The following is a 25,576-nucleotide window of genomic DNA, read 5'->3' on the forward strand; positions in this document are numbered from 1 at the left end:
TCCAACTGCGGCCTGACCAGTGCCGCATAGAGGGGGAGGATTACCTCTTTGGACCTGCTCGAGATGCATTTGATACTACATTTAACCAGATTTATCTTAAACTGGTTTCAGCCATTTTCAGATTGGTTTATGTGCATCGAACATCTGCTCTGTTACAGGTTTAAACCAGTTTCTGATCACTTAAATTGATTTATGTGTAATGTCTGTCCCTAGCCAAAGTGTGCTGTAGAAAGCATGAGTACAGCATGCAGTGAAATATACTACATTGTAATTAAAAAATCTGAATCAATAGTTTGTATTCTATAGTAAGCGTTTATTCTCTTCTAAAGCAAATTGAGATCATGCATGATTTGATTAAACGCTGTTTCATTTAGCAAAATCTTCTGTAGTGCTTTCCCCCCACCCCTTTCTGAAAGCAAAATACCTGTGCTGCATTTGTTTTTGTCTCAAGTTGGAAGTACATTATGGGATATTGCTTTACAGCCCTGTGTTCCTGATAAGCACCATTAACTGACACAATGAAATAAAACAGATGCACTTAAGTACAGTAATGCTTGCCTCCATTTGGAGCAATATACAAACTAAGTTTGTAAAGATATGCTTTATTGATTGAAATATAAATAACAAAAAGCCCTTGCTGACTCAGTCAAAGGTAGTTTGGTGTTTAAATCCTGAAGCATGTTATACACTTCGTGCCATTGGTAATGGTTTCTTTCTCCTCTTTCCAAAGAAAAAAAAAAACAGAGCCCAACACTTCCAAATTGGAGTGACGACTGTTAGATTACTCCATTAATATAAGGCACCTAAGGATCTGGCCTGATTTTTTCAAAGTAGTAAACACTAGCACCAATTCAGGTGCTTGGCACCTCTAAAAATAAGAATTTGGGTACCTTAAATATGGTCACCATGACCCCAGTCCTCCAGTTGATAGGATGCATTTGGACTTCTGTGTTTGCCTGGAACTCCAGTAACATCAGTGCAGTTCCATGGAGGTACAGCAATACACCAGCCCTGGCTGTAGCTTTTGACTCTAGGGATTAAAAGCAAGGAAAAACTTCAGAAGTAAAGCATGCCTATCAAGCCTGATATATACAAGGAGCGCTTTGCAGGCATACTGTCCCAGCAGTTTGCTTTTGACAAGGATACAGCTTCTATGCTTTTGCCAGTATAAGTTACATTGTATATGCTTGCCCTGAATGAAATAAGTTGTACCATATTAATTAAGGATAATACCTCTTTGCACTACTGACTGACATTGCTTTGTTGGCTAGAGTTTGTAAAGTTGATCTGCATATGTGTGTGTGTGTGGAATTTTTATGCCAGATACTGAAACAAATGAGTTGTATTTCTATCTACTGGAAGAACTGTCTGGTCTTAATGCTGTCCCTGACGCAATTACTTTGGAGCAACTAGAGATCACACTTGGGAAGAGTTCTTTAACTATTTTTATTCTGCTTAACTTTTAAAATATAAGGTCACTAAAGAACAATACAAGGCAAACATCTAGAGCAAAATAGTATGGCTGATAAAGAGAGTATATCAGTTTTATAGACTTTTTTTAAACTAGGCTGTAAGTGAGGGGGGAAAATGTCTATAGAATCCTGTAGGAAAAAATAAAGATGATGTGTTTTGTTTTTGTTACCATAGTCTTCTGCAATGTACTTGCCCTAAAAATGTAAGTTTAGTACAGGTTGAAAGAGCTAGCTTACCCATCCTTTCAGTAGGTCTATAGTGGTGCTACTTTTTTAGTTTTACAAACCTTCTATTTGTGCTGGGAGAAAAGCTTTTCTCTTGGCACAAAAGCATACGGATATTCTAGGGCTTTTCTGTGGAAGAGAGATAAAATACTATCAAATGATAAAAGTCAGAACCATCACTATCAGTGGTTTTGTATGTATACTGCATATTTATTTTTGTATGTAGAGCTAACACAGTTTGTTTCAAACTAACAATATATGATTTAATGCATATATGCTATGATACAGCACACTTTTGTTTATTATTAATGTGAAGGACATGCATACATTTGAAATACTTAATTTTGTAAAATAAAGAATGTACAATGTTTATGATGGCCATAGAAAATTGGGAGATGGTGGAGGAAAAGAAAGATGTAACTGAGGTGAATTTGACAAATACTCATTTTTCAATCCTGTGCTGTTAGGTTTTTTTGTGATAGGAATAGTGTGCTTCATTTCTTTAACATACAGATGTTTTTCAGAATTTTAAGTTGTGTGTTTTGTTTTGTTTTTTTTTTTGTTAGGGCTTATTTAATTTTTTAGCTTTATCTTTACAATTGAAGCCATGGTAGCCAGATTTTAATTGTCACATACAGTTGTACTAAAACTTTTCCCTCAAATAATGTTAATGCATATGCCCCCAAAAGAAACCCAAGTTTAATTGGTTGCCCTGGTAGCTGATGCAATCCTTAAAGCCAGGTCTGCACCAACAGTTTTAAAGGGAAAGGATTTCCTTTTTTTCACACCCTTCTTCATTTGGGTCAGCATGGCTGCAGCTTTAAATACTGCTTCAGCTGCTACCACTTCAACCTTAAACATTTGGTTTCTATTGAGTATCTAAATCAGGAGAACTAAATATCAGCCAGTTTACCCCCCCCTTCTAACAGAAAGCAGTAGTTTAAATTAGCACTGCAGCAGCTAACATGGTAACATTAAAACCATTTAGTCTCCACTGGTTTTAATAAATATACCTTCCTTTTATAGTCTTGTTCGAAAAATCTAGGTCAGAGATCCTGTGTGTTGTGTAGTACTTCCTCTGACAATGTGTCCCATTGAAAGTCAGAAAGTAAGCTATAAATAAAATTTGAGTTATTTTGTGGATCTTTTGGGCATCTCTTTGCATATCTTTCCATAGCCAGTAGATCTATCTGCATGGGTTTTTTTCAAAATAATCTAAGCTTTCCTTGTCATAAGCATGTAGCTGCTAGCGACAGTTTAACACCGAGGTCTGGTATTCCAGGTATTTCACCTGGGTTCAGATCTCTGTTGTGTTCACAAGTGGAGGTGCATTTCATCTCAACATAGTCCCCATTTGGCCATATCGCAAAACCACCAGACAGTTTGGCACCGATTAGCTGTATTGGCAGTCTTTGTTCATGAGAGGCCTAAGATTGGAAAAGCAGCTGGGGCATTGCAGGTCAGTACTGAGATGGATTGGCAGAGCTGTGTGGGAGAGCTTGTGCTGTGCCTAGCCGTACTATGCCTGGCTCAAGCAAATGTTATTAATACCTCACTTCTGTGAGCCCAACCCTCATTCATAAATTTAAAACAAAACAGCCTATTTAGAAGTTGTATTTTGAAGAACTTGGAGGCTCTCTGATATTGTCACACTATTTCTCTTTATTGTGACCTTGTAAATGGACAGCATATTGTAGTTGACACTTTACCTAATATTGTAGCATGGTGAAAGCATGGTTGAAGAAAATTAATGTATTTTGTTATGTACCTGGTGCATTGGATGAGCTGGAGTCGGATGTATAGTGCTCATGTAAGGATAACTTACCCATACTGAATACCATGCATACAATAAAGGTATCAACACTGTTCTTAAAAATAAAAAGGGGGATTGTAGTAATGGTACGCTTGTGCTTCTCAGTCCTTTGACCATGTCCCGGCTGTCAGCCTCTTTCCTCCCCCTTTTCTGGCTCAGTATTCTCCCAAAGTAGAGGAACCCTGTTAATCTCCCCCTTAGGCATGTCTAGGAATTCTGCTGTCCCAGCATTGTATTGTTTGTGCTGCCTCAGATAGCAAGTTAAAGGGTTGCAAGGTATGTAATATTTTTGTTCCCCACCACCACCTTTATTTTAAAGACTTCATTTTTTTCTTCTTTCTCCCGTAAGTACGTGAGTTTTTCTCTTTGGGATTTCCCCAGTGAATCCAGCATTTCCCTGTTATCCGCTTTGCTACCATTTTTACAAAAGTCATGCTGCATGTCAGAGCATAGCTTGGAAGTGCCTGTAAGAGCTGTAGTTCCACTGAGTCTCTTCACTCAACAAAGACTTGGTGCGGCAGCAGCAGTCCATAACAGGACACTTGGGAGGAGGCAACCTGAGAAAAGGCCGTTTAGGGCCTTGCTGCACAGTAATTTTAGGTGTCTTCTGGAACTCTGAACCCCTGGACTGGCTGCATGTTAACACCTTTAAAGTGGTTTAAAGAACTCCTTATTTATCATAAAGTTACACTATAAGATCTCTAATCTGCCTAATTTTTCTTCTGTTCCATTAAGATGTGGCCACTCCAGACAGTTATTCCACCCAAATTGAAGTCTTCCAGCATCACGGGGTGCAGTGGCCCCTCCTGAGTCAAGTTGAGCAGGAACACCAGGTGCCTCTGCCCTGCTGCATAGAGCTAGCACCACAGCCCTGGAGCTCGCTCAGCTCTCTAGGACCATGGCAAGAGGAGAGGGGTGCAGGGATCGGTGGCTGAGGTGTGGCAGCCCGAGGCAAGTTCCTGTTGACTCTATGCTTTGTTGAGCTCTGCAGGGTCCAACTGCTGGCTTTCCCCCTGTAGCTCAGCTGGCAGCAGCTGTGGTTGACAAACACCTGAAGCCCTGAAACCCAACCCCCCAAGCAGCTGGGTGGCCCCAGGCACAGAAGGCAGGGCTCAGTTCTGTCTGTCCAGGTTGGGGCTATGGGGTGGCTGCACCGCTCACAGCTGCCTCCCAAGCCCAGTGGGCTGGGAAGTCCTGTCCCTGTACCCCTCCCCACCCCCCAGGCATGTTTCCAGACTGCTGGGCCTGAGCAGAGCAAGCAAGCTCCAGGGATGCGGTGCTGGCTCTGCCCAGTGGGAGCAGCAGGTCTTGAGGGATGAGTACAGGGGCAGGACTTCATACCTCTGCAGGGCTTGGAAGGCAGCTGAGAGAGGTTTAGGCTCCCTGCCTGCTGCTGTGCTGAAGCTGCCAAGCTCAGCCCTGCTCCAGCTGCCAGGCCATGTATCCAAGTCCTGGGGACCCAATCTTTTTTTTTTTTTTCCTTCAGAGCTCATCCTGTTCACCACTGCTGGCCAGTTGCTGCCTGAGCTCCAAGGAGCCCAGTCCTTTTTGGAGCTCAGGCAATTCCCAGCCAGCCCAGGGTTGGGGGTAGAGGGGTGCAATACTGAGGTGGCGGGCTCCAGAGAAAAAAGGATTGGGGCCCTCAGAGCTCTAGCAGCGAGCTGGTCCTGCCCCTAGCTCCTAGTCCTGTCCCTGCTCACCAAACTTCTAGTGAGAAGTCACAGTTATGCAGGTAAAGGACAGTCAGGGATGAGTTCTTGCTCCAAGGTGTGACTGCTCCACTAAGCCAAACAACACTAAGCCTGTTAATATTTTTTCAGCTTACAGCATAAGGTATGACAAGGCCTTCATACACCTGGTAACTAATACCACAGTTGGGTAACATTTTTGAAGTTGGTTATTTTGTACACTGAGGTATTTCTTTCCCCCTTCACTTGAAACTAATACAGCAAAAACAGTACACAAAAAGCTGACTAGGACAGTTCTCTCAATTGCAGTAATATACAGTAGATACTCATTGATCCAGACCCCATTTATATGAACATGTGGATTGTACCAGCTCCCAATCTCATAACTGTCAAGGCAAAAAGAGGGGGAGGGGAATACCTGCATATGCACAGATTTTTTTGCAGTGATATTATCCTGTTTCTGAACTATTGCATATCAATGTTATTTTTAAATTCCTTTCTCTTTTGTGGTATTTTTGTTAGTGATATCTCCTATATCTGAAAATTTTATCTGTATGAACAGGGGATGGTCCCAAAGGGTTCAGATCAGCAAGGATCTACTGGTTATATCCTCTTCAGCAGTTAATTTACTCTATTTTTCCTCCTAATCTGTCAAAGGACACAATGGAGTAATTAGGAATTAAAACTGCTGACACCAAGAGTAGATGTTGGCCCACTAGCTCTCCTCACCTCTCTCCACAGACCATGTGATTTTTGTCAAAAATTCCAAATGCCCCAAGTGATAAAAATATTAATCCTTTGCTGAGGGCCTGTATGAGATCTGTTCATCAGACAACCCTAAGAATAAGGCTTGGTAGGTAGATTGGTTTAATATCTGACTTCAGTGGCATGACGCATCCACAAATCAGCTGGGAGTAATGCTAAGAGTCTCATTTTAAATTTACAAAAGGAAGAAAATACAAAGTCAGAGCTTACGATGTACTCTTGATACTGTCCTTAACTGACCACACCTTGGCCCATAAGAAAACTAATTACTAACAGTTTAGTATTCTTACAGAATATTGGTATGTTAAGAAGTCTTCTCACATGTACTGATAGCTAAACAATGCTTCTTAGACTAAATGAACCCTGTAGTTTTATAATACAACCTTCCTTTTTTTGAAAAGGAGACTGGACAGTCACTTTGTTGGGGTCATTTGACCCCAATTGTCCTTTTCTGCCTAGTGCAGGGGGACTGGACCCAATGATCTACAAGGTCCCTTCCAGCCCCTAACAATCTATGAATCCGTTATTCTAATTAATTGCAGTAGATCTTCCAGTCATTAATAGCAAAATAACATAAAAGTGAGAGTTACAGCTTTTTTCTCCTTTCTTTTGTCTTGTGCAAGCTTTGGATTTGTTCATAGAATAAGGTTCCCTTCACTTCCCACCCTGACCTGCCACCACTGCCCCGTAGGAAAGTCATGTGACTACTTCTTTTGGTCCTTTCGGTTCTCACTTAAGTGTAAACATTCTGACCAGCCCAGGACAAGTATTTTGGATCTATATTGGTATGAAAGAACAGGTCCCATTGATTTCTACAGAACGGCTTGCTTGACCGAAAGCTAATGGACAGACAGGTCCACCATTCAGAAGTGTTTGAAACTTGGATAAGTATATAGGGTGTCCTTTCTCAGCTTCTTGTTTAAGTATAGCTTTTAGTGCTATTTACTCAAACGTCTCCTGCTGCATATCTAATGCAATAACTAGTGGTGCAGTATTATTATACCACAAGACTGTGTTGCTAGCAGTCCATCTGTATCAAAATTTCTAAGAAAAGCCCCACTTCTGAGGGATTTATAAGTTTGGCATAAAATATATCCTGAACTAAAAATTGACCTGATCTTGATATAAGAGGACAGTGTATTGGGTTAAAATTCTAATCAGCTTGTCTCTGTGTTTCTTTAGTTTTTAGACAATGTATAAGCTAAGAGTCTGATATTGTAAAGCTTTATAAACATGAGCCTCTTTATTTGAGAACTAAAAATTCACAGGACTCGGCCTAGATAGTTTAAAAAGTTTAACAAGTGTGGCACCTGCTCCACAGGTTGCATATGGCCTATGGCACAGCTCTTTGAGCGCTCATGGGGCACTGGCCAGGTATCAGAGGACTGGAGAAGGGCCAGTGTGGTCCCCATTTACAAGAAGGGGAGAAAAGAGGACCCCGGCAATTATAGGCCAGTCAGTTTCACTTCAGTCCTTGGGAAGACCTTTGAGAAAATTATCATGGAGCACATCTGCAAGGGCCCAGCAGGGGAGGTAATGCTCACGGGCCACCAGCATGGGTTCATTGGGGGCAGGTCCTTCCTGACTAACTTGGTTTCTTTTTATGATCACGTCACAAAGTCCCTGGGTGAGGGTGTCAGGTTGATTGTAGTCTTCCTGGACTTTAGAAGGCCTTTGACATGGCTTCCCACCACATTCTCTTTAAAAAAACTCGGTGACTGCAGCATTGATGCCTGCACAGTCAGATGGGTGGCAAATTGGCTAGATGGTTGCAGCCAGAGAGTGGTGGTGGACAGGTCATTTTCGACCTCGAGGGATGTGGGCAATGGAGTCCCCCAGGGCTCAGTCCTGGAGCCTGGATTGTTCAGCATATATGTCAGCAATCTGGATGTGGGTGTGGAATGCATGCTATCCAAATTTGCTGATGACACCAAGTTGTGGGGTGAGGTGGGCATGCTGGAGGGGAGGGACAGAATCCAGCTAGATCTAGACTAATTACAGAGGTGGGCGGATGAAAATAGGATGGAATTCAACACAGACAAGTGCAGGGTGCTGCATCTAGGGAGAAGGAACTAGCGACACACTGATAGGGTAGGGAACACCCTTCTTGTCAACATGGTGGCAGAAAGGGATCTTGGAGTCATTGTTGACTCCAGGATGAACATGAGCCGCTGGTGTGAGGAAGCAGTCAGTAAGGCCGTACCTTCTCGTGCATTTACAGATGCATAACAAGCAGGGAGGTGATCCTTCCCCTCTGTGGCATTGGTCAGGCTGCAGTTGGAATACTGCACTTCAAGAGGGATTGAGAAGGTCCAGAGCAGGGCCACTCACATGGTCAAGGGGCAGCAGGACAGGCCCTATGTAGAGAGGCTAAAGGGCCTGAACCTATTCAGCCTCCACAAGAGAAGGCTGAGAGGGGATCTGGTGGCTGTTTACAGACTCCCCAGGGGGGAACAGTGGGAATTGTGGGGAGGCTCTGTTCCCCCGGGCACCACCTGGGGTTACTAGGAATAATGGCCACAAATTGTTAGAAGGTTCAGGCTGGACATCAGGAGACATTACTGTACAGTTAGGGCTGCCAGGCTCTGGAATGGACTTCCAAGTGAGGTGGTGCTCTCTCCTAGCTTTTGAGTCTTCAAGAGGAGGCTGGACAGATATTTGGCTGGGATGTGATCCTGGCACCTGTTGCTGCCTGGAGCAGGGAGTCAGACCTGATGATCTGTTTAGGTCTCTTCTGACTCTGTAAGTACTATGATACTAGGGAAGAAAGTGTCCCACATGTAAAGGAGTCTCTCCTGTTATGATTCATACTTCTGGGGAGTGTGGAAAAACTGGAGAGTTACTCCCTTACTTTCACTTACACTTTCAGTGTTGTTATATACATCCCACCAATGTGGAGTCATGCATTTGCTATGGTATTCCTAAATTAAGGAAAGGGTTTCTAACTTGTACCTTTTCTGTTCCTTACCTCTGAATTAGACCCTTAATCTGTCACTAAAATGATTTTTGTATTTAACTAAAAATGATGAGCAACTAACTAGTGGTCAGACAGTCACAGGTTTCCATAATGTGTTTCTTTGTATAACCTCAGATTCCTAGTTTCATCTGTTCTATTGAGCATACCTATTTTGAAATTGATGTACAGAGTTCTTAAATAATTAGTTGCCTCATCAAGCCATTACAGACCAATAACAAACATAAAGTTTATTTTTATATAAGTTTTAATTAGTAATGTTCTTAAAGAGAAGTAGGGAAGATACAAGGGTTTTTTGTTTTTTTTTAAGTATTTTAAAGATTTTATGAGTGCCTGTGATGGGAAGATCACATGGGCGTTCACCATGCTGGCCCTCCCCTCTGTCTAGGACAGTTTGCCCAGTCTCATCTGCCATGACTTGTTGGGATAAACCTGATGTAATAACCGAGAGGCTGCCCATTTAATGTCCCAATGCCAGGGGGTATACACATGGCACCAGCTTTCACTCACTGTGTCCTGTGCCTCTCAGATGGCATCCAAAGTTGTAATAGGTCCAGCCAGAGGCCAGGCCAAACTCTGCCCCTTGCTAGGCTTCTCACAGTCTACTCATACATTCCGCCCTCTCTCCCAGGGCCTCATATACTCTGCCTTGCTCCATGAGTGACCTTATTTGGGCCATCAGGCTTGCCTACTTATATTCCAGGTGATCCCACACAGCCCTTCAGGTGCCATGTGCACCCTATTCTATGTGGGGATGGTCATTATGCCTAACACTAGGTTGACTTTAGCCACTACCCCTCTCCAGGCAGTTGGCTTTTTTGGGGCTGGCCCATATGCAGCCCTTCAGGTCCACCTGCATGTTGCAGTGCAGTCCTTTGCAAGCCCTACCCTACACCCATTACACAAAGTGCTTCAGGCCCGCCTCAGCAAACCCTACTCTGTGCAGACCTCTCTACTTATTCCTGCCCCTCGCTGGGGCCAGCTCTATACCCCCTTTGTGGGGTTTGGGGTCTTACACCCCCAGGGGCTCAGGTGCCTCTCTCTAGGCATGCCTGGCCCCACTGTCTGTTCTATGACCACTGGGTAGTGGAGCTGGGGTTATAAGGCACCCCTACCCACCTTTCACTGGGGAGGCAACTAGCCTGGCATTTCTGGGGAGCTACCCTGCTACAGGCAGCTCCACCAGGCCATTCTTCCCTATCAGGGTGCGGTTTCAAGTCATATGCAAGACAGGGAGCCTCCTGCCATCCCTATAGTTCCTGCCTCCAAGATGTTCCTGAGCAACTGCTCAGCTGGATGGTGCCTTTCCAGCTGCCAGCAGCAGACTGCTAGCTCATCCCTGAGGGCCTGAGCTAAAATGGAGTCTGCTCAGCCCTCTTTTCCAATCACCTACCTCTCCTGTGGTCATGTGACCCCCCGTTAGGGCTGGCCTGCAGTTGCTGGATGTCTTGCTGCCTGCTCTGGCCCTTAAAGTGCTCAGCTAACATAAGCTGAGCACTATTTGATCTCATGTCTTTAAGTCTTTACAGTTAATTCAACTTTTATATCATCACACTTCAAATGCAGAGGATTTTTTTTCGGAGGAGTAAGGAGAAAAGGAGGTGAAGATAACTAGTTGTTTTTTTTTACCAAACTAGTTTTTGGCTTGGATTATCTGGAATAGGGTGGTTTTTGTCCTATGGTTCTGAATCTCTAGTGAGCAGTGAAGTAATTAATGCAAATTAAATGTAAAAAAATCAAGGCAAAAATATATATTGATTTTAAAACACAGTTCTGTGGTAGACCCAAGGTGTACATTCAGAGTTTCAAAAGCACATACTATAGGGAATTGGGGCCTCTTTTTAATGGTATTTTTAAAAAGCACGCATCCGCAAATCAGCTGGGAATAATGCTAAGAGTCTCATTTAAACTTACAAAAGGAAGAAAATACAAAGTCAGAGCAGACAATGTACTCTTGATAATATTGTCCTTAACTGACCACACGGAGCTTGTCAGCTTGGACCTGTTTTACTTCAGTCTCAGAGCTGTGGTGTCAGGCACAGACCAGACCATGTCAGAATGAATTTTCAGCTCTGTATTTCCTTGCTTTTGTATGTTTTAGTCCAACCCCTCATGTCACTATCATAGGGAGCCATTTTCTTTGTGGTTTAATTGTATGAACGAATTTTGTGCTATATTCTTGGAACTGTACAGAGGGTTCCATGCCAAACATATTTGTTTACCATGGTAATGTCTGACTTGTATTATACCAGCTAATAAAGGGATTTATTTAAGGAACAAGGTAAATGACTAAAACAGATGTGCCAGTTGGGTGAACTGTTAAAAGGAATCTTAGTTTTCAGCATTCTGTAAAAGTTATTTTTAATGTATTTCTGAGAAATTAAATTTAGTTGTGAAGATATTTTTGTGACAACTCAGCCTATGAGCCTGTTCTGTACTCTTTAAACACGGTAAACCTCTCCTCTGTTTCAGTGCAGATTTATAAGGGCCTTAATATACAGCCTTTATTCCCCTGTTAATAATTTTTATATTATCATGAATGTTGTCTTCTCTCTAAATCTTTATTTTTAAGTTGCTCATTCAGTCATAGTAAATTTGTGTAATAAGTTAATAACATCTGAATTCACATCACAAAATCTGGCTGTATACTTGTCACATTACTTAACAATTAGTTTTCCACTGTATCAAGTCTGGGGGAGGAAGGGAATAGAATAGTTTACACATACATAACTGGTTTCCTACAGTTGTTAACATTTCTGTTGATGACATAATATAAATTGGTACTCTGACACAGGGAAGCATCTCAAGGAATATAATAAATATTCAGTCTAAGTGTAATCCTATTCTACTTTGCTTGAGTCCTTGAAAATTTTTGTGTCCATTCTTGTAACAGACCATAATTTTAACCTTAAAACTTAAGTCGCAAACAGCAGTCCAGAGGAGGAGGACCCAAATCATGAACATTTTTTTCAGGTACTTGAATAAGGTGGGATAAGATTGTATTGAGGTGCCATAGGGTCTTGTTGCATGATATACTTAGCACATGTTACTTGCACTTAAAATGCTGGCTTCCAAGCATTCAAGCAGTAAAAAGCATGATAAGTGCTGTTGTAACATAGCAAAGTTAAGACTTGCCTGGTGAGGAGCATCTCCAAATCTTATTACCTGACATGATGAGCTAACGCCCACCTGTTCCATGGAAGTAATACAATCAGGAGACTCCAGTGTGTGCCAAGGCTGGGACAAATAAGCAGCTGATTGCTGGTCCCAGCTCCCGCAGTGCAGCACTACCATATTTTCAGGCATATAGCCCACACCAATGTATAACCTGCGGAAAATTGTATTTTTGTAAAATACCGTATTTTTCGGACCATAAGATGTACCTGACCATAAGACGCACCCAGTTTTTATGGCAGGAGAGACTGTGTGCCGGTGGCCGGCCATTTTTATTGCCGGCTCCCGGCGTAAACAAGCGGCGCCGACTTACGGAGAAAACAAGCGGCGGATGTCCCGCTCGGGCTCCACCGCCTCCGCGGGCAAGCTCCGCCCCGTCTCCCCGGGACACACACCTTCGGACCATAAGACGCACCCTCGTTTTCCCCCCACTTTTGGGGGGGAAAAAAGTGCGTCTTATGGTCCGAAAAATACGGTAGTCCATGTATAGACTGCACCCATGTATTCCCCACACCTGATAGTGCGGGCTCTGCTGGGCATGGCCGCTGGAGTTAATTGGTGCTAGTTGCTGCAGGAGAGGGGAGGGATGAGGAGCTGTGAGCCCTGCTCCCCACTGCTGCCAGCTATGCTCAAGCGCGGGCTCTGCTGGGCATGGCTGCCAGAGCTGGGGCTGGAGCCAGCTAAAAGTGGTGCAGGGGAGGGATGGGAGGTGCAAGTGGGGGGGTTAGTGGAGGCAGCCTTGCTCCCTTCCACCAATGCCAGCCATGCTCAATCCCGCCAGGGCTTGCTGCCACCATGACATCAGCCCATGGGCAGGGATGGGCTATGCTGTTCTAAAGACTCTGCATAGCCCACACCCATCCATCAACTTTGTAAAAGCGTGTATAGCCCGTGGGCTATATGCATGAAAATATGGTAGTTTTCAAGGGTTCCAGGGCTTAGGATGCGTTTTCTTTAGATCATAGTGAGCAAGTTGTTGTGCAACTTCTCAGAAATCTGTCTAACTCATAGTGATGCTTACAACAATCGAAATAAAACATGTCCTAAGTGTAACATGGGGCAAGGCTCTGTGTCAGTCAGGTGCCTAATAGGAAATAGGATCTGGTTCTTTGCATCTCTCTAGCATATTCTATTACAGGACCACAATGCAATTTTTTGAAACATCTGCTAATGTAACTTGCTCAGTGAGATCGGTAAATAGTATTATCTTGACTCCAGAGATTGGGTAGTCAAGGAGTAGAAAGGCCTTATGAATTGCTTTGGTCATCCAGATACTCTGAAGCAAAACTGGGAGTATAGAATCCTGTTCTCCTGCTACCTATACAAAAGGCCATCATTTCTGGTTAGTTTCAGAATGTAATTGGCAAGCAAGGGGGTACAACAGTGATTCTCAGTGAGGACGCCAAAAAGAGGGTATGCCTTGAGATCCTTTCAAGGGTACCACCGTGTGTCATGCAGTGTTAACACTGTTAGGTGTACAGATATGATTCATGAGATAAACCTAGAGGTTTCAAATGCATATTTGTACTGTTAAAAACATTCTGACGTATTGTATACTTTTTGAGTACTTTGCAGCAAAAACAAATCCTTTGTTGCTTTTCTGTAGTCAATAAATGAGCAAAAATTAAGAGCTGGAGTTTTCTGAGGAGTGCCTTGAGTCTAAAAAAGGCTTAGAATCACTGGGTTATAAAACCAAAGGGGAAACATTTCAATTTGGGAAAGACTGCTATGTTTATAAGCAGTGTAGAAAAAATGTGGTTAAAATCTGAGGCATTATTTTTCATATTTGTTAGTTTCTTTTGCATTTATGAAAATCTCTTATGCTTCTAAATCGTATGTGTATATTAATGAAATTCATTTTCTATACTGTTCCATGTAAATACTGGGCAAGCCTGTTACAGGAGGACACTTTAACATGTATTCTAATAGTCAATTTAAATTACCTGTATAGAGGAATCCATTAGTACTAAGGACTGAATTCTTTTTGTGGTCATTCCATTGCTAGCAGCAGTGCTTACCTTGATCTTCACTGCAAAGGTGTTTCAGAAAGGGTTAAAACCCATTACTTGAATATTGTCGATCTCAGGACTTTTTACTTTTGTCCATCATTTTATAGTGTCTGAGAATTTTTTCAATGTCTCTAGCGGACTTGGTGAAGTTTCTGGTACTTCTTTTTATTCGTGTTTAAAAACCGTGCTTTAGGGTAGAGCGTTTTTATATCCATAGATTTTATTAATTTACTTTTTTAACTTAGTAAGGTAGCTAGAGGTTCTATTAACAGTATTCTTTATTCTCAAATATATTCTGTATTTCTGCTGAAATTCCTTCAGTTTTTAAACAATTACAATTTCTTCATTTGCTAAGAAAAGGATCGCTAATAGTTGCAGGTTTTCAGTGCACCCTTTATTTTCATTTAAACAAATCAAAGGCGGTGGAACTCCAAACATGTGCTTCAGATTGAATATGTTCCCTCCTGAATAAAGCTGGATTTAAACATGTGCTATCCTGAATCAGTGCCCAGATCTAGCTTGCATTCATATATTATATTCCCTTTCTTTCTTTTTTTGTATTTATATGGTATGTAGCCTGATGGGGCCTCTGTCAATGACTGGCTCATATGTACTGCAGTAAAATAATAATAATAATGTATTGCCTGTTGTATGTTCTTTCAGGTTTAGAAATAGGTCCTTCTATTCCACATATGTGAAGCCTCATTGGTTCTTTCATTTAGAATAATTGGAGTATTTAGTGGCTTTCTTGTTCTCATTTGGTTGCATTTTATTTAATCCTAGTAGTGAAAATATCCAGATAAAGCACAGAAGGTTACATTTTCATTTTTAGTGGGTTCCCATCCAGACAAATTTATCAAAGGCTGTCTATTTGTAGGCAACTATTGTAATCTGATCCTAGCTCTTCTGAGCTTAAGTTTAGAGTGAAAAATGTGCCCCCTGATTAAATATACCAATTAAGGATTTTAGGGGTCTTGGTTTTGACCCACTTGAGATGGATCGCTGACCTCAAAGCAGTATGTTTGGTATTGAATTGTGGAACCATTACAAGACAATTAAATAATTTTTCTAAGGATTTTTAGGAATCCTCCTCCTCCAGTTTCCCCCTCGCCTTCCTCCCAAAAAAATTTCTCTTGAACTGAACCTTTCTTAATTATTTGAGTTTGAAGGTATGTAGTTGTGATGCTGATCTAACAATATGGTCTGACAAAGAAAAGTGTAATTACCCATCTCATTTATCCTGTGCTGAGCAGACAAGTAGAGCAGTATTTGTTTCAACCTTACTTAAATGTTACCTGGCTTATTAAGATGGATTTATCTGTGTTTGTTTTAAAAAAAAAAACTCACAAATTTTGAAATTTCCATAGATCCCTACAAGATTTAAATATCCAGTGACTTCATTGTCAATGAGAACTGTACTATGCGTCCTATAGAGGCTTTGAAAAATCTTATCCTTCATTAATGCTCATTTAAGTACAGTACTGCACAAGTCATGCAGATAGCTGATGCGAAGGTCTTGCAAGATATGGGCACACGTCTGAAAACATCTGTGTGTACCAACCTTTTTCCTTATTATTTTTCAAATAAATATTGCAGATCTATTAGCAGCATCAGGCCAATTCACTGGACTAATTGGAGCTCACATTTGTGTTTTAAACAGTTTTAGAAATTGCCTCCATGCCCCTTAAAATTATTCATTGTCACACACAGGGAGGTTATGCACAACTAGAACTATGCTTCACTTACTCAGATTAAGAATGGAAAGGAAATGAATTACTTCCTTCTCTTTCAGTTGCACAAAAAAGTCTGTTGTTTACTGTGGTTATATTGAATGCCTTTGTTATGTGTGTTTAATTGAACCCCTTTTATCTTTCCAGACCATATACACCTATGAAAGGGGCCCTCTCTACTGTGTGGTTTGACAGATATAAGATCTCAAATGATTGTCCGGAGCACATTGAAACCATTGACTCAATGTGTAAGTTGCTTACTGAGTTGATTAATGAGGAGATTAAAAACGGCATCCAAAAGGATAGGATACTCGTAGGTGAGTGTTTGTAAATCTTAAAACTCAAAAACATAAGAGATCATCACACTTGGGTTTCATACACTGGATCTTGCAAGTTAATGTGCAGCTCTTGTAGCTGCTGAGTTGCCCCTGCTCTTATTGATCTTCATTGTTTGTTGCAAGGACTTAGTATCTTGCAGTGCCTCATCCATTCTGCCCCCAATTCTCCCCTTACCCCCTTAAAGCTGCCTTGAATAGAGTGAGGTTGAGTTGGGTATAAACATATGCAGAATTTGACTTCCTGTATACACAGTGAATGTAACCTAAAAGCCTTTTCTATTGTTGTTGTTGCTTAGAATGGTTCATTATAATTGGCTCAAACCCACTTAGCAATGATTAACCCATATTTGCTTGGCTATTTGTATCTGGCCACTTTATATATTACGTATGGCTTGAAATGGAAATCTTGAGTTCTCTCAAAGTTACTGCAGCTTTTGTATTTAATCATGGTATGTGGGACCCAAGTATCATGCAATCATAGAAAATGGGGTTGGAAAGGACCTCAGGAGGTCATCTAGTCTAGCCCCCTTGTCAAAGCAGGACCATCTCCAACTAGATCATCCGAGGCGAGACTTTTGTCTAGCCTGGTCTTAAAAACCTCCAACAATGGAGATTCTACAACTACTCTGGGTAACCTATTCCAGTGCTTTACTACCCCCCACCAGTGAGAGAGTTTTCTTTCATAGCTAACATACACTTCCCTTGCTGCAACTTGTGACAAGTGTTCTTTGGTCTGTCATCTGCCACTGCTGAGAACAGTCTAGCTCTATCCTCTTTTGAACCCCACTTCAAGTAGTTGAAGGCTGCTATTAAGTCCCCTCTTAGTCTTCTCTTCTCTAGACTAAATAGCCCAGTTTCCTCAGCCTCTCCTGAGTTACGTGCCCCCACCCTCTCACCATTTTCACTGCACTCCTCTGGACTCTCCAATTTGTTCACATCTTTTTTGTAGTGAGGTGCCCAAAACTGGACACAGTACTCCAGATGTGGCACTTCCCTTGATCTGCTAGCAGCACTCCTATTAATGGAGCCCAGTATGCCATTAGTCTTCTTCACAACAAGTGCACACTTTTTGGCTCATACTCAGTTTATTGTCAACTGTAACCCTCAAGTCCTTTGCTGCAGAGCTGCTGCTTAGCCAGTCAGTCCCCAACCTGTCTCTCTGTCCCTAGCTTGCATGGGATTGTTCTATCCCAAGTGCGGGACTGTACTTCTTATTGAACCTCATGAGAGATGTTTTGGTCCAGTCCTCCAATTTGCCAATATCTCTCTGAATCCTAGCACTACCCTCCAACATATCTAGTATTCCCCCTAGTTTGGTGTCATCTGCAAACTTGCTGAGGGTACACTCTATCTCATCTTCCAGGTTGTTAATGAAGATATTGAACAAAACCAGCCCCAGGACTGACACTTGGGGCACTCCACTTGAGATAAGCTGCCAACTAGACATCAGGCCATTGGTTACTAGTCTTTGAGCCCAACAATCCTGCCAGTTTTCTATCCACCTTGCAGTCCATTCACCCAAGCTAGACTTTCTTAGCTTGCTTGCCAGAATGTTGTGGGAGACGGTATCAAAAGGCTTGCTTCAGTCAAGGTATATCACATCCACTGCTCTCCCTGCATCAGGAGGGAATCGGGTGGTGAACTGGCAGTGAATTTGTGAGTTTTAGGCTACAAGAAGGGCTGTGGGGGTTGTTTTTTGAAAAGGGATTTGAAAAAGACACAGTCACAGTAACAGGTGTGGCGTGTAGTCTTCCCCAGATTTCCTGCGAGCGGTGCAGTTGCAGAAAATTGAAAGGTCACAGTGACCCAGAGTAACAATACATTGGGGCATTTGCCTATGAAGAAAGAACTGAGTGGAATGGAGAGATTAGATAACTAAACTAGTGAAGGATTATGAAAGATGCAGTGAAGCAGATATGGGCATTTTGGATAGGGTGGCATATAAATCTAATAAACATGCCCCAGATTTTGATAAACTAAATGTATCAGACAAACTGGATGGATGGATAGGTATTAATTGAAGATGTGGTGAAATTCAGATTGTTGGAACTCAGATGTCAGGAGATCAGAGAAACATTTTGTTTTTGAAGACAGGGTTGAGGGAGTGTCCATTTTTGTCTGGGAGTTGATTTGTTGTGAAGGGTAGATTAGGGTGATGGGATGGAAGGCTGGGAGATCAGGTGGAAATTTCAACATGAAGAAGGCTAGAAATGGTTAGAGGGATGGCTACATGTTGGGCAGGAAGTTTGGTGTTTGACAGGTGCTTGGAATGGGAAGAACAGTCTCTTGGAGCATTGCTAAAAGGAGGATGAGTGGGAAGCTAGCAGAAGTAAGAGCACGCTCTCTAGGAATGCAGATTCCACCAGGGCTTTCTGGAAGTTGACTTTACTTTCTTTCCACGAGCTTGGGACTTGTGAGTACAGGGGATTCAGTTATTCCAAAAGAATTGCATTGTGCCCTACTCATTTCAACATCATACCTATCTAATGATGGCTATTCGAAGGTCACTATTGTTAACCATTTTATTGCTGATCACTTTAGAAAAAGCATCCAGCTGCTCTGTGGTAAGAGAATTACCTACTCCTACTCCTTACCTATCACACTTCACCATAAATCATAATATTAGCATCCTTGATGTTATCTGTTTTCCAAAGCATGTTGAAAATAACTTGGTTTTCTTGATAGAATTCAGCTTGATACACCTCAGTCCATCACTACTACTTCTTTGGGAAGTCTATGAACATATAGATGGCAGTAAGCATTCCCAGTACCCATCCTTATGGCTTAATAAAACAAACTTGTTCCCTAGGAATGTAAAGGAACCGTATAAGTTAATGAGCTTTTTCTAGTTCAAAAGAGTATCATCAAGTAATACTTTCATAATGGAAAAAAAAAGGAATCAATTATTGTGTAAAAAAATACCATCTAGATCTGGAAAAAAATAAGTCATTTTCTTGCCAGATGTTCTTGTTGGCTTGCTTTCTTATTGGTCTTACAGGCTAAAAAAAATGTTTAAAATAATTCCTGTCGGGGTGGGGACTGATTTTAAGGGATAAAAAAGCATGATCATGCAAGTCAAATTTTGGTACTGCCTGCCTCCCTCAGTAACACATGATTAAAAGTCAGTATATTTTGGCAGTACATTTGGACGCTTATAACAATTGAGAAATTCAGCAATTCTTAGTATATTCAAAGACTGTTCAAATCTTAGAATATTTAGAACCTATATATATAAAGGGCTTAGTCCGTCTGTCTGTCTGTCCATAACACTCTTGGGAGGGTGTAGCTCCCAGCAGGCATAGCTCCAGTCAGTGCTGTGCACAAAGCAAATTGCCTGTCAAGAGTGACGGTGGGGCTGTAGCAATACCATGATGGCGGGGACAGAGGAAACAGAGCTGGCAGGGGTGGGGTGGATAGTGATGCTGGGGATGGAGCGCCACCGTGACAACGGGAACGGAGTGGGAGGCCAAGGCCAGCACTGCTGGCCTCGCTTCCCACCTCTGCCCAGCCCTGCTCCTTGGAGGCGGCCACGGCGCAGGGTGGTGGCAGCGCAGCACTGCCCCCTCCCCCCCACCATCATGGCAGCACTTTGTCTCTGCCACTTAGTAGAAACATGAAATCACTCTAGTTATATGAGATCTCCAAACATGTTTAAGATCAACATTTTTAAGCCTTGGATTTCAAAAGATCCTAATGGAAATACTGTTTTTTAAAGCTTTCTCTAATGTTCACGTCTGTTGTTTTGGATATTTTAATAAAGGCTGGCTTTTTTTTTTCCCTTCAGATTTACTGCTGCTTTCATAGTTTTACAGGTCACTTTTTGTACACCAGAGAAATGCTGATCCAAGCATGTTGGTCTTTGCCACCTGTAGTCACTTGTATAAGCAGCCAGTGAAAATAAACTTTCAATAACAGTCCTGTAGACTTGACCATGTGCCAAAAACCACACACATGATTCCTGACCCCTTGTACTATAACAATAACACAAGGCACACAACCACTTTTGTTTATTGCTAGTCTTCTTACATAGCTACCGAACCATGGTGGAAGTAACATGAAAGCACTGCATTTCTTGTGCTTATTGGCATATTCATCTCTCTCAGTATGTGTGGAGATAGGATGAGGAAGAAATATCTTGGCATTTGACCTTCCAGAAAAGGAAGGTATTATAAATACTGGAACATGAAAAATCAACAATAAATCATTTAAACATGCCGGACAAACTGCTTCACCTACAGCCATGGTATTTTGCCTCTGGCCGCCAAGATTTTGCTGTCCTTTCTCTAATCTTGAATATTCTGTATGTGTTAGAAAGGTGAAATTTATTATTTTTTTTACAGAAGGAAATTTACTACTGAACTCTCAAGGGATAAATTCAGGGTTTTAAGTTGCTGCACAGGATTTTTCTTTGTGGAGCACCCATCATGTGGCATCATGGTTTATTCAATTTATTCATGAGAAATGTGTGCCTTACATCAGTTCCATTAGTCTTTTCCCATAGTTGCAGTGAAATGTTGATATAGGTTTAGAGGCTTTTCAACCCAGTCTTATTTAAATAATCCTTTACTTTAACTTTAGGGCAAGGGAGGTTTTTGTGTATTTACATAGGTAAATTCTCCTACCGATTCAATTTTTCCTCCTTCCAACTGAATTTTCCTGCTGCATTCATAAATCATCCAACAGGAGTGGAAATGGCTACTAATTTCTATTTGAAGAGAAACTCATACACTTGTTCACTTTAGAAGTGGAAAAAGTAATTTTGGTTCTCCTTAAATTGTGATGCAACATTATTTGTATACTTATCTTTTGTTGTTAAGAATATTAGCTTTAAAACAAGCAGAAATAATTGCTTACAGTTGGTTTATTTCCTGTTTCTTTTGATTTCAAATTAGTAGTTATTTCAATAAACGCTTACAATTATTTACTTTTATTTGAATGTTATCAAGGGATCATAGATTTAGATGAAGATAATCTCTACTATTGTAGATTTTATGAAAGACCTTGGTTCCCCCACATGGAAGAGAGGTGAAAATAAATTTTATCAGGGATATATATTTTTAAATCTGCTCTCTCATAAAGCTTGCCTTGGGAAAATTGTTTGGTTATTCAACATTCCCATGAGAGAAATCCTTGGGTGTTCTCAGGCAGTTGCTGTGTGTTAGGCCAGGCCTATGCTGATAGTCTGTCCAAGTAATGTAGACTTGAAGGTGATTTTATTTGTCTCCATCCCAAAGCCTTGGTGCAGTTATAAACTATTTGTGCTGGCATAGTTTGTGTTCTTTGAGGAACAGGCAAACTACAGCAAAAAGGGTCTGTTTTTTGTTCACATGAGCTACCTGTACCCTAAGAAAGTGTATCAATATAGCTCAGGGGTGGGCAAAATACGGCTTGTGGGACGGATCTGGCCTGCAAGGCCATTCTGTCCAGCACGGAGCCCCTAAAAATGTAAAAAACTAATATTTATCTGCCCTTGGTTCCTCATAGATTCATAGAAGTAGGGTCAGGGAGGACCTGGGCAGATCATTCCTGGTTGGACTAGATGAATACAGGACTCTCGTGACCCCTACTAAGTTTAGCTTAAATGACCCCAACTAGGTAGTTATCAAGCCTCCTTTTAAAGACCCCTAAGGTAGGAGCCAGCACCACTTCCCTTGGAAGCTGGTTCCAGATCCTGGCCACCCTGACTGTGAAGTAGTGCCTCCTGATGTCTAGCCTGAATCTACTCTCAAACAACTTGTGGCTGTTGTTCCTTGTTACTCGGAGAAGTGTTCGGGGAGACCAGGGTCTTGCCCAATCCCCTCTGGTCCCCCCGGTAAGTTTATAGAAGGCCACTAAATCCCTTCTCAGCCTTCTCTTGTGAAGGCTGAACAGGTTCAGGTCCCTGAGCCTCTCCTCGTAGGGCCTGCCCTGCTGGCCGCTGATCATGAGACAGGACCCAAGGGCAGTAGGACACAGGGGAACCCGGCGGCCTCCCACAATAACAGGGCCTGCCCAGCCCCGCCCCCTGAGCTGGAATCCCCAGCTGGGGCTTCTGGCCTGGGACCACAGGGCTGCCCCACGCCGGAACTTCCAGTAAGGGTGGGGGAGAGCCCGGGCAAGAAAGGAGCATGGGTGGGGGGGAGCGGCCCCTCCTCACCGATTCCACGGCTGGCACACTGCAGCCACTCTCAGCCCACACCAAGCAGCTTCAGAAGGGAACGTCAGCCACAGGGCTGGGGAGGAGCTGCTTTTCCCCCCTCCCCACTGCTCAGCTTTTCCCTAGGCTCCTTCCCGGCGCAGAGGAAAGCAGCCCCTCCCCTGCCCTGTGACCAGCGCTTCCTGCTGCAACTGCTCACAGCCTGCGCAAGGCTGTCCAGAGCAGGAACAGGCTGCAGTGTGAGATACCAGGCATGGGGCAGGGAGGGGCTGCTTTCTCCCTCCGCACGCTCAGCACCACCTTGTAACCTGTCCCCACTGCCAGCCTGGGCCCCGCTCCGGCTCCAGCCTCACCTGTCAGGGCTGTGCATGGCGACAGCAGCTGCAACTCCCCTGCTTGCCATGCCAGGCAGTGTTTGCCACCACTGCCTCTGGGCTGCCCAGTGCACGAGCTCCGGGTGGGCAGCAGCAGCCAACACTGCCCGGCATGGCAAGTGGGGTGGGCCGCAGCTGCTGCTCCCGATGGGCAAGCCTGGAGCCGGCACAGGGCCAAGGCTGGCAGCAGGTAGGGTTACAAGCTGGTACTGAGCAGGGGGAAAAGCAGCTCCTCCCCTGCCCAGTGGCCAGCGCCCTGCACTGTAGCTGCTTGCAGCACGCATGGGGCTGCATGTGCCTTCTCCAGACAGCCCCGTGTGGGCTGCGAGCGCCTGCCGCAGGGAGCTCTGGCCATGGGGTGAGCAAGGGGCCATTTTTCCCCGCACTGAGCACCAGCTTCTTCCCTGCCAGTGAACAGGGGGTCAGGGCTATGCGCCCTGTACTGTGGGGCTGGGGGACACTGGATGTGAGTGGGCGGGGAGCCAGTGGGAGCATGGGGCCTGCACTGGTGTCCCAGGGCCAGTGCTGGTGAGACCCAGAGCAGGGTGGCAGGAGCGCGGGGTCCCAGCCGGCAGGGGCTCTATACAGCTGGACAGCTCCCTCCTCTCCCTGCTGGTGCAGCCCAACCCAGCTCCACAGGCCCCTGCCAGCCTGCACCCCAGTGCTGGCCCTGGAACATTGGTCCCAAGATGATGACCAGGGGGCAGGGCACCTGTCAAGGGGCGGGGCTACGCATGCGGCCCCCGACAGCCTGCCAAAACTGGGTAAGCGTCCCTCTGCCCGAAATAATTGCCCGTCCCTGGTCTAGCTAATGCCAGCAAACTTGTCCTAGTGTAGGCTAGTCCTTACATTCCGTTTAACCAAATTTATAAGTTTGGACAGCTGATCAGTGAAAGCAGATCCTTACCTTGCTATGGAGCCTCACTGAAATAAATAGATACAGAGGTCTGTGAACGTCTTACAGGAATGGTCATCTGTATTTTTCAGGTATCTGACAGATCGCTGAATTACCTCAGAGCAGGACACTCATCCTCAAAAATGTTACAAAAACGTATTAAATCCTGACTGTTATAAGGATGATGTCTAGGTAATAGCTGGATTGATGTTTCTGGCTTGATTCAATCAATAGGCTTTCCTGCCGGGGTTTTTAAAAATGATACTACTTTACAAAAAATGTTTTTAATGTCAAGAGAAAATGTGGCAAAACTTCTGAGTTCCCCTGTGAAATAATACATGTGACAAAACCCATCACTTTTAAAATAAAAATTCAGAACTCATGCCACTTAGCTGTTCCTGAATTGATGTCATATAGCCTCAGTGTTTTATCTGGAGAGAAACCTGGACAGCAAATTTATTCATGTTCCAGATTGTAAGAAGAGAGAGTGGCTGGTTACTAAAAGGAAGTTGCTTTTATTCTTGAAGATATTAAGAAATTACTGAACAGCAAACTGCGTAAAAGGAACTGTAGTGTATAATAATGATGCATTTCTGTCTTCTCCTGTGCAGTGGTAGTATGTAGTTCTGCTTTACAAAAGATAAGGCAGGTATATGTCCTGGGTGACTCGCTCAAAATTAAACAAAATGTAAATATTTCAGGAAGCATAACAAGCAAGGAGTTTTCTTTATAGGGAGAATTTAATATTGATAAGTGTTATTTCCTTAATATCAATCTTCATTAGTATTAAAATTTATGCAGTGAAATATTTAATATTATATTTCTGTTAATGATTTGAAAGAAGGGAATAAAGAACATATTAAATCTCTTTAAAGATCATGTATTTGGAAACGTTGGTCTTGCAGTTGGCATTTAACAAACAAATCATATGCGTCCTATGAGAGGGCAGAAAGAGACATTTTTAAAAGGAGATTAACTATGGAAAAGCAAACAGTAAATTAGATTCAAGTATATAATTCTTTACAAGCATAAAATGGGGAAACACAGTTTATGACTATGAGTGTTGAAACGTATTTTGGAACACAGAGGTACTTCTCTTGTCATTTTATGTTAGTGTGACTACATGCAGAACTTTATGTTAATTTCTGGTCACTTTATAACCAGGAATATTGACAAATTGACTATGGATATCTACAAGTAAGTAAGAAAGACCCTTAATCATTTAGAGTGTGTGTATGTGTATATGTATGTATGTATATGTGTATATCTATATGTATGTGTGTATATATAAAAATAAATAATGTATACTAAATGATTAATGGTCTTACTATATATACACAAATTGGTCAGAATTCATGGAAGACAGACTGACCCCTGAGGAATGATTTTAAAGCTGAATATTTAGTGAATGTATTTCTCTCTCTCAAATGTATGCTAAATGATTATGGGTCGTGTGCGTGTGTGTAAAATATTTTTACTTGTATATCTATATAAGACCCTTAATCATTTAGTATACATTTTTACGCGCACACTAAATATGTTCAGTATATATTCAGATTTAAAATCATTCCTCAGTAGTCAGTCTGTCTTCTATGCGTTCCCACCAACTTGTCAATATTCCTGGTTTTTATTTATTTATTTATATTTCTGGTTTGTGTGTGTGTGTGTATATATATTAAATGATTAAAGGTCGTACTTATTCACCTCAGCCTTAAAATGATGATTTCAGCTCCACTCTACTGTAAATCAATGATTTAATAGACCATTTTTCAGTCTCTGATTTCTGTAAAGCAGAAAAGCATCAGTGAGAGAAACTTTGGGTCTTCCATTGTGTAGTCTGTGTGTTAGAGAAAGGTATTTATTCCTGCATGTAGTAAAACAAACCCAGAAAACTGAACATTTCAAAGCGAGGAGCAGGGGATCAAATACAATAGGGGTTGCCAACATTTTGGCCTGTGTTCAAGGCACCTCTAAGAGAAGTGT

The 25,576-nt window shown here is 42.5% G+C and overlaps 1 protein-coding gene across 1 annotated transcript in view; it reads left to right on the plus strand.

Annotated features, from left to right (window-relative positions):
- Positions 1–25,576, plus strand: part of LYPLAL1 (lysophospholipase like 1) — a 44,212-nt gene that overhangs the window by 5,518 nt on the left and 13,118 nt on the right. Inside the window, exon 3 of the mRNA XM_019549487.1 lies at positions 15,998–16,167. Within this exon, the coding sequence (XP_019405032.1) occupies positions 15,998–16,167 (170 nt within the window). The remainder of the gene's footprint in view (positions 1–15,997; positions 16,168–25,576) is intronic.

This window comes from Crocodylus porosus, unplaced genomic scaffold, assembly GCF_001723895.1.
Source record: "Crocodylus porosus isolate Cpor-Errol unplaced genomic scaffold, CroPor_comp1, whole genome shotgun sequence".
Taxonomy (NCBI): Eukaryota; Metazoa; Chordata; order Crocodylia; family Crocodylidae; genus Crocodylus; species Crocodylus porosus.